At 37.3% G+C, this 16,670-nt stretch overlaps 1 protein-coding gene across 1 annotated transcript in view; it reads right to left on the bottom strand.

The window, feature by feature from the left end:
• ahr2 (aryl hydrocarbon receptor 2) overlaps window positions 1–2,684 on the bottom strand; it is a 53,324-nt gene extending 50,640 nt beyond the window's left edge. The window contains exon 1 of the mRNA XM_061032855.1: window positions 2,257–2,684. Coding sequence (XP_060888838.1) covers window positions 2,257–2,315 — 59 coding nt within the window. The 5' untranslated portion in view covers window positions 2,316–2,684. The remainder of the gene's footprint in view (window positions 1–2,256) is intronic.
• Window positions 2,685–16,670: the final 13,986 nt, after the last annotated feature.

The following is a 16,670-nucleotide window of genomic DNA, read 5'->3' as shown; positions in this document are numbered from 1 at the left end:
TTCGGTACTTATGACACTTTAAAAGGTTTCAGCATGTTCCTTTGCAGAACTTTCTAAAAAAAGACTCTTTGTAGAACCACGTCAGTTCAATAATACTGGATTTGTTCTGGACATAACCTCTCCAAAAGGTTCTTCACAGCATTCACTCTCTGAGCACGATTATCTGCAGAACATGACTACAAGTAGTTTTGAATGTCAAATAATTGAGCATCATGCTTTAAAGAACCTCTGTGTGTTTAAGGCATCAAAAAGGGCTTACGATAAACTGTTTGGAAACCTCTCCCAAAAAGGTTCTTTGGATCACCACAGGGTCTATAATTTGCTCTCTAATGGTTGTTTAGAGAACCTCTCCAAAGGCTTCTTTTATGTATTATGATGAATCTATGATAATTGGCAGCTGCTGCAGAAAAGAAAGGTCTCTGAAAATGATTTGATCAAACTCTTCTGAAAAACTTTATAGTGCATTCCTCTGATACTTTCTACAGCTCTACATGGAGTCAAAGCACCCTGTGGTATCAGAACCACTTTTACTTTTGTGTCCCACATTAAACGGGTTCTTTAAAGCGCGTTAGAGTAATCTTCCTTCATACCTTCAAAGTCTGTCGAATATAAAAAGGATAAAGACACTTATCAGAGTCTCAATATGGAGCCATACGGGTCCAATCTTAAAGAATGATTGTCTGTATTTGCTCCTCTGGGGGTCCAGGGGGTCCAAAGACCTCTGGGAGGGTTCTTAAATGTCATGAGAAATCAGACGTAACAGTATCGGACACAACACAGAAGTAAACAAAGGAAGAAAACAATCATTAAAAGGCTCCTCACAGAACACGTTCAAGGCTTCCTCTTTATGCACAAAGCCCTTTTTTCTGCAGCATATTCAAGCCAGAAGATAATGTGCAGCAGTGGTTTTCAAACTGTGGTCTGGGGACCTCCTGGGGTCCTTGAGGGGAAAACCAGGAGGACTCAAGAAGTAGAGATTTAATTCATGCAAAGAGGACGATCATAGGAAGGTGGCGCCGTAATTTGACTTTTAAAAACTCTGCATGAATAAAAAGTGAAAGTTTATTCAGATGAGAATGTTTAAAGAGTTTATTCAGTTTTAGAGCGGCTGCAGGAATCGGCCTGGAGAGCACAGCTGTCTCAGTTGGTATAATTAGATTGAAATAATCCTGAAGCAACACTTTTCTGTATTTTCCACCCTCAGTAGGCCTGTTGGACTTCAGCACTTCACATTACCTCGGTCTGGCTGGCCAACATTGCATAACCACAAGCAGGGAAAATAGACTTTATGGCCTTATGGATCCAACTCAAGACAATGTAGCGTCTATTGCAAGGACAGAGTACAACTTACTACACTGCTCTTATTACCATGTTAGACAGGCTGTAATGCATATGTGTGACTAAGTCTGGAGATGTTTGCACAGCTGTAACTCGTCTACAGAAGTATCTCCTGCCGGGCTGCAATAATTGCCTGTTTGAATTAAGGTTGTCAAAATGCTCTTTCAATACCACATGTATTAACTTTTCAAGGTTACAATCTCTTAGATTTTAATCATCCATCATATTTAAAAGTAACTAAAATCAGATCTTCGGTCCTAAGCTGCTCCTATTTGTGCAATTTAGACTGAATTTTCCTGCATTTTAGGTAATTAGAAACAACAAATTACCCGATACTGGTTGCTTAGGGCATATTGTTTGGTCTCCACTAGAATCGTATCGAAGTTTAAAATCTGGTATTGTGAGAACCCTATATGCTGAAAAATAGTTAAAATGCAATAAAAGCACCAAAGGGCCAATTACAAATGAACTTTTATGGAAATATATAGTAATAAAAAATAAGTGACATGTGTTTAAAGGTGCACTATGTAGATTTGGCTGTGAAGTGAAACAATTCTATGCTATATTTTCTGGACTAAATACACAAACTATTCAAAGGAAAAATGTGGTTATGAACATGTACCAAATAATCTGTACACTTCTCCAGCTTTCACATTTTTCTACCAGATCTACAGAGTGCACCTTTAAAGCTGCATGCATTCACAACTGAGGCAGAAGCAAAGTTGCTGTAAAGGAGTATTGCAAAAGTATTGCAGTAAAAGTACAACAGGGTGACCAAACCAACTGAAAGTACAGTCAGGAGTACCATAGAGACTTAAAAGGAGCGTAAAGTCAATCAAAAACACACATTACATGATTATATGTGGATAGAATCGACTATTAGCAGGTATGTATGTGCTTTTCAACTTGTTGACTTACATTTTCTGCACCGGCTTCTTCCGTTTCTTCGCTGCGTAAAGCGCCGTGTTCGCCAGCATGGTGAACTCAGAGCAAACAAACTATTAAAAAGTGGATTTATCCCGGGATAAAAGTGAAAACGTTAACGGGTCCAAACGGGCCCGGTAGACTCACATCCCTGGAAAAAAAAACCTTAAAACTGAAAAAATCCAAAAGTAAAATCTCCGGTTACGTCCGTAGATCTCGTGCGCCTCTTGGTTGGAAAAACGCACTTTTGGTTTAGTTTGGCTGCTTCAAACGTCCATCCGAGGTCAACCAATGATCGCAAAGGTTCATAATCCGTCGCTAAAGAATCTCCACACCGGATCAACGCGATCACGGAGACTTTTAGACGGTAAAAAACGGAGGAGTTTGGTAGAAGCCCTCCGCCTGTGCGTCACCCCCGTTGTGATTTGACAGAACTGCTGCTGCGCGCTCCCGTTGCAGCGTGCGCGTGTACGTGAGTCACTGTAAACGCAAGAGCAGAAATATTTAAGGTGGACCGAATGTGGGTCAAATGAGAGCGAGACCACAGAGCGAGGACGAGCGGAAAACTGCATTCCGACTGGTACGACCTTAAGAAGGCGTTTAGTTATTGTTTTTATGTATTTTTTTTTTTTACAGTTTTATTACATAAACAATAATATAAACAACAAAATCAATATATAAATATATTACTAATAATAAAATAATAATAATAAAGAAATAATAAATAATTTATAATAATATAATTTTGTATTTATGTATTTATTATTTTACAGTTTTATTAAATAAACAATAATATAAACAACAAAATCAACATATAAACATACTACTAATAATAACCTAATAATTAATAATAAAAAAATAATAAATAATTTTTGTATTTATGTATTTGTATAGATTATTTGTCAGATTAAATGAAAACATTTGTTTTGAAATTATAATTACATCTACTCACATTCATTCTAAACTTCTAAATAAGAAAGAAAAAAATATGTAAATATTTAAAGTACTATGAAGGTGCCAAATCAAATCCATCTTATTAAAAATACTACAAAAAAGTCAAACAAATCAAGATATCTGCTATGGTCTTGATGATTTATTGATTGCTTCATAAAAATCAATAAATCATGATCAGAAATTTCACAACATCTCCTACAGTCATTTTCCTTTAGGAGGACACATGTTCATACTAAGAGAACTCAGTATCCCATAATCCTCTGGGAACCAGTTAACTTTCTCACATTTCTTTAAAGGTCAGTTGTGGAGGCTTTAGTTTCAACCAGTAAATATATTTTCTATAAAAGTTAACTCCAAATGATGAGTTCAGGGACATCGGGCTATTATTATTAGACGATATTTTAATTGGTGATTTAATTCATTCCAAACTTGTTAGTAACTTAACACAGCAGTGACTTATATGTTCTCTCAGGTGAAGATGAGTCCAAAACACAGACAAAGTTTTGCTTTTTTTTAATTTAGCTGGCTTGTTTTGGACATATTTTAAGAGCAGGAAGCCTCCTATTTTTTAATTTCTTTGTCATCTTTTGCTTGGCAACTTCAGGGGGACATTTGTGCCCATTATTGTATATTCCTCGTCACCTCTGTTACACCTCTCAGTGGGACCTCCCATTGGCTATTATCGATTATTATCAATTGGGGTTCTTTTTTATCAAAAGAGATGCAGGTTCGTCAGGTTTCCCTTCGGCTGTGTCCTTCAGGGAGCTCTCCAGTCTGGATTTAGACACATCTCATGAAACTTTAACTCTGTTTATTTGGCCTTGAAATAGCTAGTGGTCAAAAGTAAAAGCTCTCCCTGAGAAGCTGACATTTAGGAGACTTTCCCAGCACTGTGCTGTCACATCTGTTGAAAACAAAGTCTAACATCAGTCACATTTTGGTTGACATTGTAAAAACACACAACTTGGCAGCACTAAGTGTGAATTTATCTCTGTCGCTGGGCGGTAATCTGCAGGTGAAGGTTCACTTTCTTTTCTTCTTGCTTCACTTTGCATGTGCTGATGAAAGTCACTTTATTACACAGGCGAGGTTTGTGTACATATTTATTCAATGTTTTGTCCATTTGGCGGTCAGTCTCCATGTCCTCCTACACTCTGTCACAGTGAAGTGAACCGGCTTTTACGGGGTCATGAACCTGAAGGATTTCTGTATTGTTCATTGTGTTAAATAAAGAAAATGTCAGGTGATATATCATTGTGTTTTTGTTCTCAGTGACTAACTTGCTCCGGCACGCCAGGAACCCAACTGGCCAAACTGAAAAACACAGCTCAGAAGTCACAATATTCCTCCCCAAACATCTGTCAGGTTCTAGTGTAAACTGGAACTTTTTGGTTATTTTTCATTTGACTTCTCGTCATGACTCCTCAGGTTGTGTAATTCACTGCTGACTTCCAACATCGCAGTTGTAAACATGAACTGTCACGCATCAAGATTCTTCTGGACGGAAATAATGACGAGAAGGAGCAAGAAACATGAGCTGGGTTTTTCATTTCAGTGTTTGTCGTTTGGGGTTTGGAGAGAGAGAGAAAGAAAAACAATCTTAGTGTTCATACTTTATGCAAAAAGGGAAAAGCATTTGAACATAAAGCCACAGATTTTAAAGATTAAATCAACTACAGAATCTAATCTAAGGCTCAAACAAAGCATTTAATCTTTATGCAATTGTTTATTTTGGATGCTACTTTTGACTAACACAGGCTGCAAAATTAAACTTTTTTTGTCAAAACTGGCAATAAAATGCAAAAAGCAGAAACTAAAACATCAACAGTCAAACTCTACTCTAAGTGTCTTCAGTATGATCAAATGCAAAAAGAAATGTTTACTGACCAGGTGTAGGACAAATTTGTTGCAAAACATGTAACAATTACAAGAAACAGCAGCAGCTATTATGAAATACAACCACATGAATCCTGTTGCCTGAAAATAAGTTTAACATGGTTGGGATGCATGCTTGGTGCCTGGGAGGTCTGGGCCCAGTTTCCAATAACTTGTGATGTTTAGTTCATCATCTTCACACGAGGACTGTGTTGTTGATTTTACGCAGATATTCTGCCTCAAATTTACACGCACAAACACAAAATCTTTTCCCTCTTGATCATTTGGCAAGAGGTCAGTGCAGTCTGGATCTGGGCGATGATGCAACACATGCCCAAGCTCATTTTTACCAGAAAAAAAGAAAAAGGCTTACTCACTAAGCGGTAAGGTGCTGTTTAAAGCTTGTTAGAAGCCCTTGAGTTATGATGTACTTATGTTGTCGAATTGTAGATAAATTGCCATTTGAGAACTAAATCAAATTTGTGTATGTCTTTGTTTGGAATACAGGGCGATCAGCTTTCGTGTGCAGCTTTGTGGTTGGAGGCTTGTTGATTGTGATTTTAATACCTGCAGTTGTATAAACTGTCTTGTGTAAAGCCTTTCTATTCCTTTTTCTTCCCCGTAATTAAAATGTACTTCTCATTTGTGACTTCTTTGCATACAAACAGTTCCAGGCCGTCTGGCACCGTTGAAGGGGGGGAACAGTTGGCATCCTTGTTTCCATGGCAGCACGCTGTGTTGAACGCCAAACACGGCAGTAACAAGTCGACAGCTATCTGCTATATGCCACCCTCTGGCCTTATTAAAATGCAACCTTTGTTTAAAATACACCCTGGTTTCATGCGGCTTGGCTCGGACCTGCAGCCCCTGGCAGACACTTTTTTATGAGACTTTTTAAAGAGCTTTTTCTGTTTCTGTGAGATTTTGAGGACTTTGACAGTTTGATTGTGCCTGCAGAGTTTGATTTTAATAGTTTTGTGATCGCTACATGCTAATAGAGCCTGGCAGTTAATTGAGACATACACTAAATGATTTACAGCCTGTAATTAAATGAAATGATAGTGCTTTTTAAAAGGATAATGGGTGGAGATATCTTTGGCTGACAGCATGATTGTGAATCAGGTTTATTTAGTGTTTTTTTTTAATTTTATCTATGATCCGAACATGTTAGCTTAAAGAAAAAGACTACAGAGAGCTGAGGGGGTTGGGATGCCAGCAGCCGTTGTTCCTCATCATTAGCATTCTCCATGACTAAACTCCACCACTTTTTATATTTGGCAGCAGCAGCAGCAGCAGAGCAGGCTGCAGAGCTGCGGTAAGTTTCCACTGAGCCACCGCAGGCTGCTGCAGCATTTTACTGCGACATGCAGAGGTGGCTTTAACACAGCAGTAAACACAAACTCCCAAAACTCTGAGGACAAGTCGTGAACTTTCTGCTCCCTCATGGTTTCTAAGCTTCACTTATAAAAAGGAGGAGGAGACGAGGGGGTTTTGGGTCTCAGTGTCTTGTTCAGCAGCACTTCAGCATTCCTTAACAATGATATGTCCTTCTTCAAGTTTAAAAAAGGGGATTCACAGTAATTGTAAGACAGAGGATACAACAAAAGCTTAAAATTTGGAAAGCAGGTGATTCCTAAGTAGTAGCTTCAATGTCTGTTTTGTGCCTTTTTAAAAAAAATTAACGCTCTTTTATTCAGTTTTATTTGTCTGTTTCACAGTTTTTTCCTCTATTCTGGTGTCAGTATATTTTGACTGTGAGGTCATGTTCTGTCAATCCACAAGCAAAAAGAGGAAAGGAAATATCAACCATTCATGTTTGGAAATGTTGATATTTGAGGGGAGGTAAAATTGCAGCCATGACGGTGAAATAATTGAGATCTTCAAAGATTTTTTGGAAAGATCTTTTTCTTTTTCACAAAGCCAAATAAAAAAGTCAGCTCCTTAAAGAAATGCTTTTTTCCAGTTTGTCATTAAAACTTTCAGCAGAATACTGTTGGGTATGTTTGAATGAGATACCACATGTGATCAGGTGTCTTCGTTTTTTAAGCCACATGATGTATGAGTCAAGATTATACCTATTATTTCCATGAATAAAGTACAAAGTCATGTCGGACTGTTCTGGTTGCATAGACAGCTGATGAGGTTTTCCATTCGTCCACGGCTCTTTGACACATCTCCAAACTATGGCACCAAACAAGGGAAGTGATCAGACATATGAGCTCTCAAATTAGAATCGCTCCACTGACCGACGCTGGGATGAAGGATGCAGATCAAGATATGATTAAAGGTCACAGCCACTGGAAATTACAGGCCTGCTGCACTCATGTTATTTTCCATGTCAGGCCGGTCTGGAAGGGCTCGAACCTGCGGCTCATCCTGCAGCTCGGTTAGTGGTGACACAGCCGGAGGAGACACGGCAGGATGGTTACTAGTCGTATCCGGGACAGGAGAGTTCCAGGAAATCAGTGGCAGATGTTGGTGAGTTTGGATGCGATGGGGCTTTGAAAATCAAACTGTGGAATAAATTAAAAATCATTATGGGAATTCAGGAGCTGTTTTGGTCCTACTTGCATCTGTTTGATTTATTTTAGTGCCTCAATCTTTTTTCTTTTAGTCATATATGAATATAAAGTGCATTATTTCCAACATTTTGACAGATTTAAAACCCAGACAGAGGCCCTCAATCACTGCAAAGAGAGATCTTTCATTATATGCTGGATCCAAATACTCCTTACAGTTCCTGCTAAGAAAACAAACATGTAATGCTCAGAGTGTTCAAACAATATGTTTATAGCTGTTTCCAGTATTCATGATTTAGTCACAGAGTTGTTACTGCACCAATCCAGCTTCTAAAATAACTAAAGTATTACTTACCTGACTTGCTCTCAGGATAAATGCATTTTTAAATATATACCATATAAACATTTCTGATAGGGATGTTGACCAATGGAGATGCACAACAAAAAAATCCAACCAATGCAAATCAATTGAATTTCCTAATTCTTAATTTCCTCAAATTGTTACTTTTCACCTGACAGCGAAGTAAACCTATGAGAGCTCATTTCTGCCAGTTAAAAAAATGAAAATGAAAATAATAAAGTCATAATTATGAGATAAAAAGTTGAAATAATGAGATACAAAGTCGTAATAATGAGATAAAAAGTCAAAATTATGAGATATAAAGTTGAAATAATGAGATACAAAGTCGTAATAATGAGATGAAAAGTCAAAATTATGAGATATAAAGTCGAAACAATGAGCTATAAAGTCATAATAATGAAATGAGAAGTTGAAATTATGAGATACAAAGCCATAATAATGAGATATAAAGTCATAACAATGAGATATAAAGTCGAAACAATGAGATAAAAAGTCATAATAATTAAATAAAAAGTTTAAATTATGAGATACAAAGTCATAATAATGAGATATAAAGTCATAATAATTAAATAAAAAGTTGAAATTATGAGATAAAAAGTCATAATAATGAGATATAAAGTCATAATAATGAAATAAAAAGTTGAAATAATGAGATATAAAGTCATAATAATGAGATATAAAGTCATAATAATGAGATATAAAGTCATAATAATGAAATAAAAAGTCATAATAATGAAATAAAAAGTTGAAATAATGAGATATAAAATCATAATAATGAGATAAAAAGTCATAATAATGAAATAAAAAGTTGAAATAATGAGATATAAAATCATAATAATGAGACTTTATTATTTTCATTTTTATTTTTTTACTGGTGGAAATGGGCTTCCATATAAAGCTGCTATAACATTAATATATTAAAGTAAATTAGTAAATAAGTAAGAAAGTAATAAAAGTTACCGGTACCTATGATAATCTTTACGTTGTTTACTTTTAGTAGTGACGTCAAGTGATGATGACGTTGAACTTTGCGGCTTGTCCTGATTGGCTGCGAGTTTGTCTGCCCCGGGATGAGATAAACATACCCTCATTTAACAGTTTATTTTCTAGAAATTACTTCAAGTGTCGAATATTTTCGGTGAAATACAACAACGTTGTGTTAATAAGCTAATAATACACAACTTTTCTGCTGTTTTCCATATAAAATGAATGAAAATATGCCCCAGAAGACGATGACCACTGACTGCGTATCCCAGCTGTGAGGATGCTAATTGCTAACATGATGGAGCATTTTTCCTACCGGGGGCTAATGAAGATGATGTTGAAGACGGTGATGAGGACAGCCAACCAGACCTGCATTAATACTGTAAGTGAGCGTCATGGACTTAAAGTGAACTACAAAGTGAGCTATTAACATTAACATATGTTGTTCGGGCTAACCCTAGCTGGAGCGGTTAGTGCTGTTTCCATAGTAACGGTAGCTGAGTTATTACAGGGCGTATTCAACCAAAGCAACGCGTTTTATTGCTTTTTTGTGGTGACTATTGACGGTTTTTGTGGTTAAGTTGCTGTGAGGATTTATTTTGTACAGAAATAGTTCTGCCTACTCTGTGTGTAGAAACATACCTTTTCAGATGGAGGCTGTTAATAAACCATCACACCATCAATTAGCAACATCAATGTACATTTGTTTGCCTGCATTACTGTGGTACAACACTGCCTCTCTTCTCTGCTGTTTACATTACTTGCTGCTATTCATCACACCAAGTCACTTTAATCACTTGTCATTTTATCTTGTCATTCTCTGCAAATACTGTCTCAATTCCCCCCAGTTAACTTCATCATTCATTTTGTACTGTATATACCCCCTGTTTTTATTTTTATTTATCTTATCTATTCTGTTTAATGTGTATTTTTGAGCTTTCTTGTCTGTGCTGCTGTAACGTCCGAATTTCCCCTCTGGGGATCAATAAAGTATTATCCTATCCTAACATACACTGCAAATATACATTTGGACATATTTAGCACAATGGAATGGATAGTGTCTAAAGTATGCTTTAACTCCCTCCATCATCATTCCCTCCCACCACCCGAGTGCCCCCTCATCTAGATGTTACACGAGAAATATTGCATTATTGTTATTAACATTAATAACATAGATATGCAAACAGACAAAATGTAAAGTCATATATTTATATATATATAAAAAATAAAATAATAAATACAATTTAAAAAAGAGTCAGATAAAATAAACAGAAGAAAGGAAGGGGAAACAAAGAAATTAGTTTGAGAAATAATAGTGATGAAATTAAATAAATAAATAGGAGAAAGGGGGGGGGTGTCACCTCTGTTCCACCTCAACGTTGTTATTCATCCTTATCCAGTGGTACCTGTAAGCTCTCATAATACTCTAAAAAAGGGGTCCAAGTCATCCTGAAATCTTGTAATGAGCCTTTTAAGGTATATCGTATTTTTTTGAGTTTCAAGAAGTGCATAATGTCGACTCTTCATTTTCTGCAGAATTTGCCTCCTCTTGACTAAATGCAGTGGATGACACAAAGGATGTTTTGTTTGTGATGACTTTATTCAACCATTAGACCGCATTTTAGCACCACATGATGTAAATAAATGCTTAAAAGTTAAGGTCTGTCTAATTTCCTGGCACATGATGTGGTTTTGAGGCACCGTGTCAAAATTGTGTTAAATTTTGTAACCCAAACAGGAGCGTGTACTCTTTGAACTTTCACACCAAGTTCAAATTGATAAATCTGAATCTAAATAAATTTGAGTCATGGGGTTGTTACCTAACAATGACAGTGTTTGTCTTTAATGAATGCAGCCCAGTGTTGTTTCGTTTGACCAGTTTTATTTTAGCTTTGTATTTTTCCAGAGATAATTGGTTAGTCGAATGCAAGATCAGCCCTTTTCTGCGTCAGTTTGACTTTTTAAAACTAAGAAATGAAGGAAACAAAGTCATTAATATATTTATTTTAACTATAACAGATTTTTACATCACAATACACACCTTCATAGAGTCTCTCTGGTGGATGGTGATTATTTTCATTCCTGTTTTTATCAGTTGATGTTGTCAGTTTCTTCTGGTAGTTTGTGGCTTTATTAACTGTCTTAGTACTTTATTTACTGATGTTGTTTTTGGTAGTTATAAGATGCTTTCACCATGTGTTTACTGCTGGAAACTTCTGCCTGCAAACCTAGTTTCACTGAATGAAAATGGTTTGAAGTGAGGGTAATTACTTTTAACTTATTCGCTGATAAATATTTGATCTTTCCTTCATGATGCTTGCAAAGTAAAGTAATACATAAAAATTGGTTAGAAAATTTACAAGAGAAATGAACTCGAAAGAATTAGATAATCCCACTAAACACTAAATTACACACATATTCTATGTCACATTCAGTATCATTGCCGTAAATCAATTTATCACACCTTCTTTGACCTACACAAAAGTAAAATGACAGCATCTCTCAAGTCTTTTCGCTGTCCTTTGTGCCGGATCTCTGAGCCGATGAGTCACCGAGCTTCTTTCATGACCATCAGATTAGTCATTATTTACAGGATTAGGCTGCAGAGGTTGACAGCTTTTAAAAAGGTTCCATAATCCTTAAAGAAATAACCGTGGAATTTAATAATCCACTGTGTGAATAACATCTTTGCGATCAATATTAAAATAGACATAATGCTTTTTAGAATAGAAGTCACCCTCTGCTGAGAAGAAAGTGTTTACAGCATCCAAACGTATTAGTCATACGTGCAGTCACACATGTTGTTGTTCACAGGATGTTAGCTCCCTGAGGCTAATTAGCTCTTTTATGATTAACCTGGCTCCTGACTGAATGTAATGTTAGCGTGCCTAAGAGCTAACCTGAGGTGGCTAACGTGGTAAACATCAGCATGTTAGCAATGTCATTGAGAGCATGCTGCTACTAACCACACCATTATGTTGCTCTAGTAATGCTGTTTAGGGCTGCGCAATTAATGGCAATTTCATCGATACTGCTCGGATTTGATATAGGCATTTGCGATTAACACATCACAGAAGTCTGAATTTATCGCACTAAATTAATGTTGTAAACAAGCGATGCTTTGTCACTCAGCATGTGTACCTTTGAACTATTGAATGGAAACCTGGTGTGTCATACTTTCCTTGTTAAGCAATTATTCTTTATTTGTATTCCAGTTTACATTCCTGTAATTATTTATTTTTTACCACACTTATTTATTTTTTAAGAATTTAAATTGAGAGGAATAAAACGTTCGCCCTCCCACGAAGACATCAGATCGACTGCCAGTCTTTTCCCTCTCATGAAACTGTCTGACCTGACAGCCTCCTACCCTGTACTTTAACCCAACAACCTCTTGAAACCTCTGCTCCTATTTATACCTCGCACTCTCACACAGAACTATACCGCTCGATAAAAGCAGCTCTTGTGGTGCAGCGAGCTTGTTAGCAATTTGTTTTGGGGAAGAGTTATCAGGTTGGTTTAGCTGTGAGTTTGGATGAAGCTTTGATGTTCGCTGCATGCAAATCATAAACGCAGGATATTCAAATGACCCTGAAATGTCTTCATGATATAGAGAGTCCCGTCATGAAGGCATCAAAGTATTGTTTCATAAACTTTTAATTCAGAGCCTGATATTTGCATAGATATTTGCCTGATTCCCAGTAACTGGATTTACGTGAAGAGATTTTTGGGAGTGTGTATTGGTGTGATACAACAAGATTCAAATTGCTGCATGAAAAATGATTTAAACATGCTGCTGTTGCTTAAAAAAATATTTTTCTAGAAGCAAGTGTTGCATTTATCAACTTATCATTGTCTCAGATTCGAATGAAACTCCTCTTCTGTCTGCGCGGCCTCGTCTCAAGCCTCACTATCACTCACTTTGACTTCATACATCGAGGTCAAACCTCTCCAGAAGAAAAATGATTTTGTGGCCCACACAGTCGTCTGCTTGTCAGCCTCGAATTCGTTTGAAGTGTTGGTGTATTTTCCTGCCGTCTTGTCAGCAGCAACGTGCAGAGAGATCACAAATCAGGAGGAAAAATAAATACAACTCCCTCCTCCTACGATCTTTAGCTGCTCAGGACACAATTATAGTTCATTTATTGCAGTTGTGGAATCTGTAGACGAGTTTGGGTGTAAGCACGTGTCAGTAACAGTGTTTCCCCTACCATTATATTAGGGGGGCGGCCTGCCCCCCCAACGCCCCCCCCCCCCCTTGAAGGTCAAGTAAAAAAAAATTAATAATAATAATATATATATATATATATCTTTTTTTTAAGATTTATTTTTGGGCTTTTTGTGCCTTTATTGTAGGGATAGGATAGTGAATAGAGTCCGTAATCAGGGAAAGAAGTAATTTAAGGATACCTTTCTGATAGAAAAGGACAGCTGTCATTAAAAGTAACCCATGAACACCAAGATTCCTTCAAGTGTTTGTGTCGGCGTATTGGCGTATCGGCGTGTCTGCGTGTTGGCGTGTCGGCATGTCGGCGTGTCCCCCCACCCCCCCAACGCTGTAAACCTAGGGGAAACACTGAGTAATATATATTTCCAAAGGTTTGGAAGTGTGTTTTCTCGAGGTGGATTTGCATTTTGCAAAAAACAGACAAAGCTAAACAAAAGATGACAAAAAAGTGCACACTCAGGCTGCAATGTTAATGTAAGCATGCTAACCATTAGTGTTTTCTCCTCCCCTTTGTCGTAGGAGGGGACCACTTGATGGCTTTTTTCTTCATATTTGAAGAGCACCTAAGCAGGTATTTTCCAATGTCTTCTCCACTGAAAGAGTTCTCCAGAGAGCACCAAACAACACGGCACCCACAGCAACTAACAAAAAAAGTAAATCCTTGTTTCCATTAACTATCCACAACATCTGCAGGAGGACAAACAAGAGCACTTGACTCATTACGCCCCACATGAACCCTCACCGAGCTCGTCAACCAAACACAAAATAAAAACACTGTGGTTTCAATAACAACAGCAACCAAACTATGCCGCTGAATAAACTGCAACTTTTCATAACAAATATCTCGAAAGCATTGATGTTAGAGGGCACAATTGAACGCAGACTGCTGGAAGTCATGCACTCGCTTCATTTAACCCATCTGTTTCCTGCTGGTCGACGTTTCTGTTTGTCAAGTTGCGTTTAAGGAGAATTTATCGCATGTTAATAAAAACACATTATTGTGGTTTATATGCTGCCTTGTTTTGATGCCTGTCATCCTTTTAGCATGCGCTAGAACTATAAAACAGGAATGAGAACTGGGACTTTTCCCACTTTTTTAACATGCAATAATTTTTTTACTATGTCAGAAAGTTGTATCTGCATGTGGTTATTTGCAATGCAGTCAAATCAGATGTGGTGTTTACGGCTTTCTGTTCCTTTTTTCTTTGTACTGGTGCAGTAAATAAAACGAATCGTAAAGACCTGTTAAAAGTTTAGGAGAGAGCATCTGGAGCAAAACAAAACACAATGATACTCCCAAAAATGCCTCCTTCGAGTCTGAGGGAGAGCATGTGGGCTCAAAATGACACTTAATAAATCCTTCAAACAAGAGCTTCTTGGTGTGCAGATCTTGTTTTGCTTTCCTTACCTATTCCTGGTTTTTGGATCCAGCTTCCCACTGAGGGACGTGCGTGTCCTTTTTAATATTTCATTGCCTCCAAAAATGTGCCAAAAGATATCAATACATCTTCTGACACAACATCATCCATGACTAAGTTTAGATTATATCTTTATGATGTTGGCAAAGGCCTGACTTCTTGGTAAAGTTACATCATATCAGCGTTTTCTTCTACAACAGTTCCTATGATATCTAATAAAAAAGTTAAACACAATTTTTCCGGCCTAAACCTACAAAAGTCCAACAAGTTCCGCTTCCTGTTTGGCAAATACCAATGCTTTGTTCTGACTCTTCTTGCATACAGGTGCTCAAGGTGTAGTTTGACGGGAGTTTGTTTGTTTACTACAACAGATACCGACTGTTTCTCGTACACATTGAGAGAAAAAAGCAGCTAACTTTGATGTGTTTGGTGATTGTTGCACTTGATGCACTTCTGGAATTTCTGTTTCCATGTTTTAGGTTCTGAAATCAGCAAAATCACCACGTCTCTTTCTGCACTTCTTGGAAAGTCATGTTCAGAAATGCTCTTAATAATCTGAACATCCAACTTCCAGAGGTTATCTGAGCTCCAAAGCATGCCCGAGAGATAACTTTTCCTCCCAGCTTCTGTTCTCCAGCCAGCTGTGGCAAAAAAAAGAATTTAGGAAAAGTAAATTTATGAGGAATATGTTGGAGAGTTACATATTCTCCTCTCCCACCTCATTCCTCACATTTTAGACGTCCCACGCTTTTCACTGCCCATCAATAACTGAGCTCAGAGTAACTTTAGAGTTTTCTTCATGTAGGACGTATTTCAGGTTCTTGTAGTTTACTTGAGTTTTTTATTTGTATGCCACTTTTAACTTCTTCTCCACTAAATGTATCTGACAGCTTTAGTCACTTTACATATTAAGATTTGTGCTCATTTAATTGAAGCACCATCGTTCTCTAACCCTATTTGCAGCCTTGAACGAGACATTTAGCTTCCCATTAGCTCTGAGGAGCAGCAAGCTGTGGTTTTATGCTGGGCAGCTCCCAGTAGCTGACAGCAGAGTGCTGTGGCAGCTCCTAAATGATAATGTGTGCAGCTTTATGAAACCAAATCACGGCATTGTTGAGAAAGAGTGAACGCTCCCCTGGATAAATAGGGGTTGAATAAAAACCTCAGAGGCGACCTGGGGAGTGGAGATTTGTTTACATGTATTTATTTGGAAGAGCTTTCAATCCATCATCCCGCTATGTGACTAACCGAGCATGCTGGGAAATGTTTTCGTCAGCGGCGATCCTTTCCAAACCCTGAATATTTTATGACTCATTCCTCCGGTCAACATAAAAACGTCTGGAAAATGAAACTAGTGTTTTTGGTAAGTGATGAAAAGAAATGGAAAGTCAAAAAGAAAAGTGAGGTGTTCATCAGCTTTCAGAATGAGAAAAAGTCTAATCCAATCGAAAAGAGACCAGAACTACAATAACCACATCTGGACTGACCTTTGCTCTTTTGTCTTCATTATGGTTTAAATATAATGAATCAGACTCTACAAAGCTGGTGGCCTCAGCTCTCCTGTCAAGTCCTCTCAAGTTTTAACAATGACTAACAGGTATGAAGTCTGTGAAAATTTGTTATTTCCAACGGAAAGCCTCTGTGCGTTTGTTTGGCTTTGTTTTGCTTGGAAAATAGGAAGTATCTGAAACGGAAAAACCCCATTATTGTGATGTTTTGGTCATCATTCCTGTTGGTTTGGATAATTTATGACTCACTTACTTCATTTACTGAGATATGGCAACTCACATAGCAACGCAGGTTGAAAACAAATGTGATGTACCACATCAAAAAGCTCTGGATCTGTGATTTGTTGCTTAAAAAACCCCCTGATCTATTAAATATCCATCAATCTTTCTTTGTTTATCAATAGTTTAGTTTAGAACCGAGACATATTTTAAATGCAGATCACATATTTTTACTTCTGCGTACATTTGTCTTTTAATTTCTGTATTTTTCTGCATTGAATTATCTACAAATACACACTAGAAAACTGCAGAAAAATGACTTATCGTTTCTGCTGTGCTTCT

The sequence above is a fragment of the Labrus mixtus genome, chromosome 24 (genome assembly GCF_963584025.1).
Source record: "Labrus mixtus chromosome 24, fLabMix1.1, whole genome shotgun sequence".
NCBI classification, from domain to species: domain Eukaryota; kingdom Metazoa; phylum Chordata; class Actinopteri; order Labriformes; family Labridae; genus Labrus; species Labrus mixtus.
Note: the sequence above shows the minus strand (reverse complement) of the source record. Positions and strands in the feature narration are given on the sequence as shown.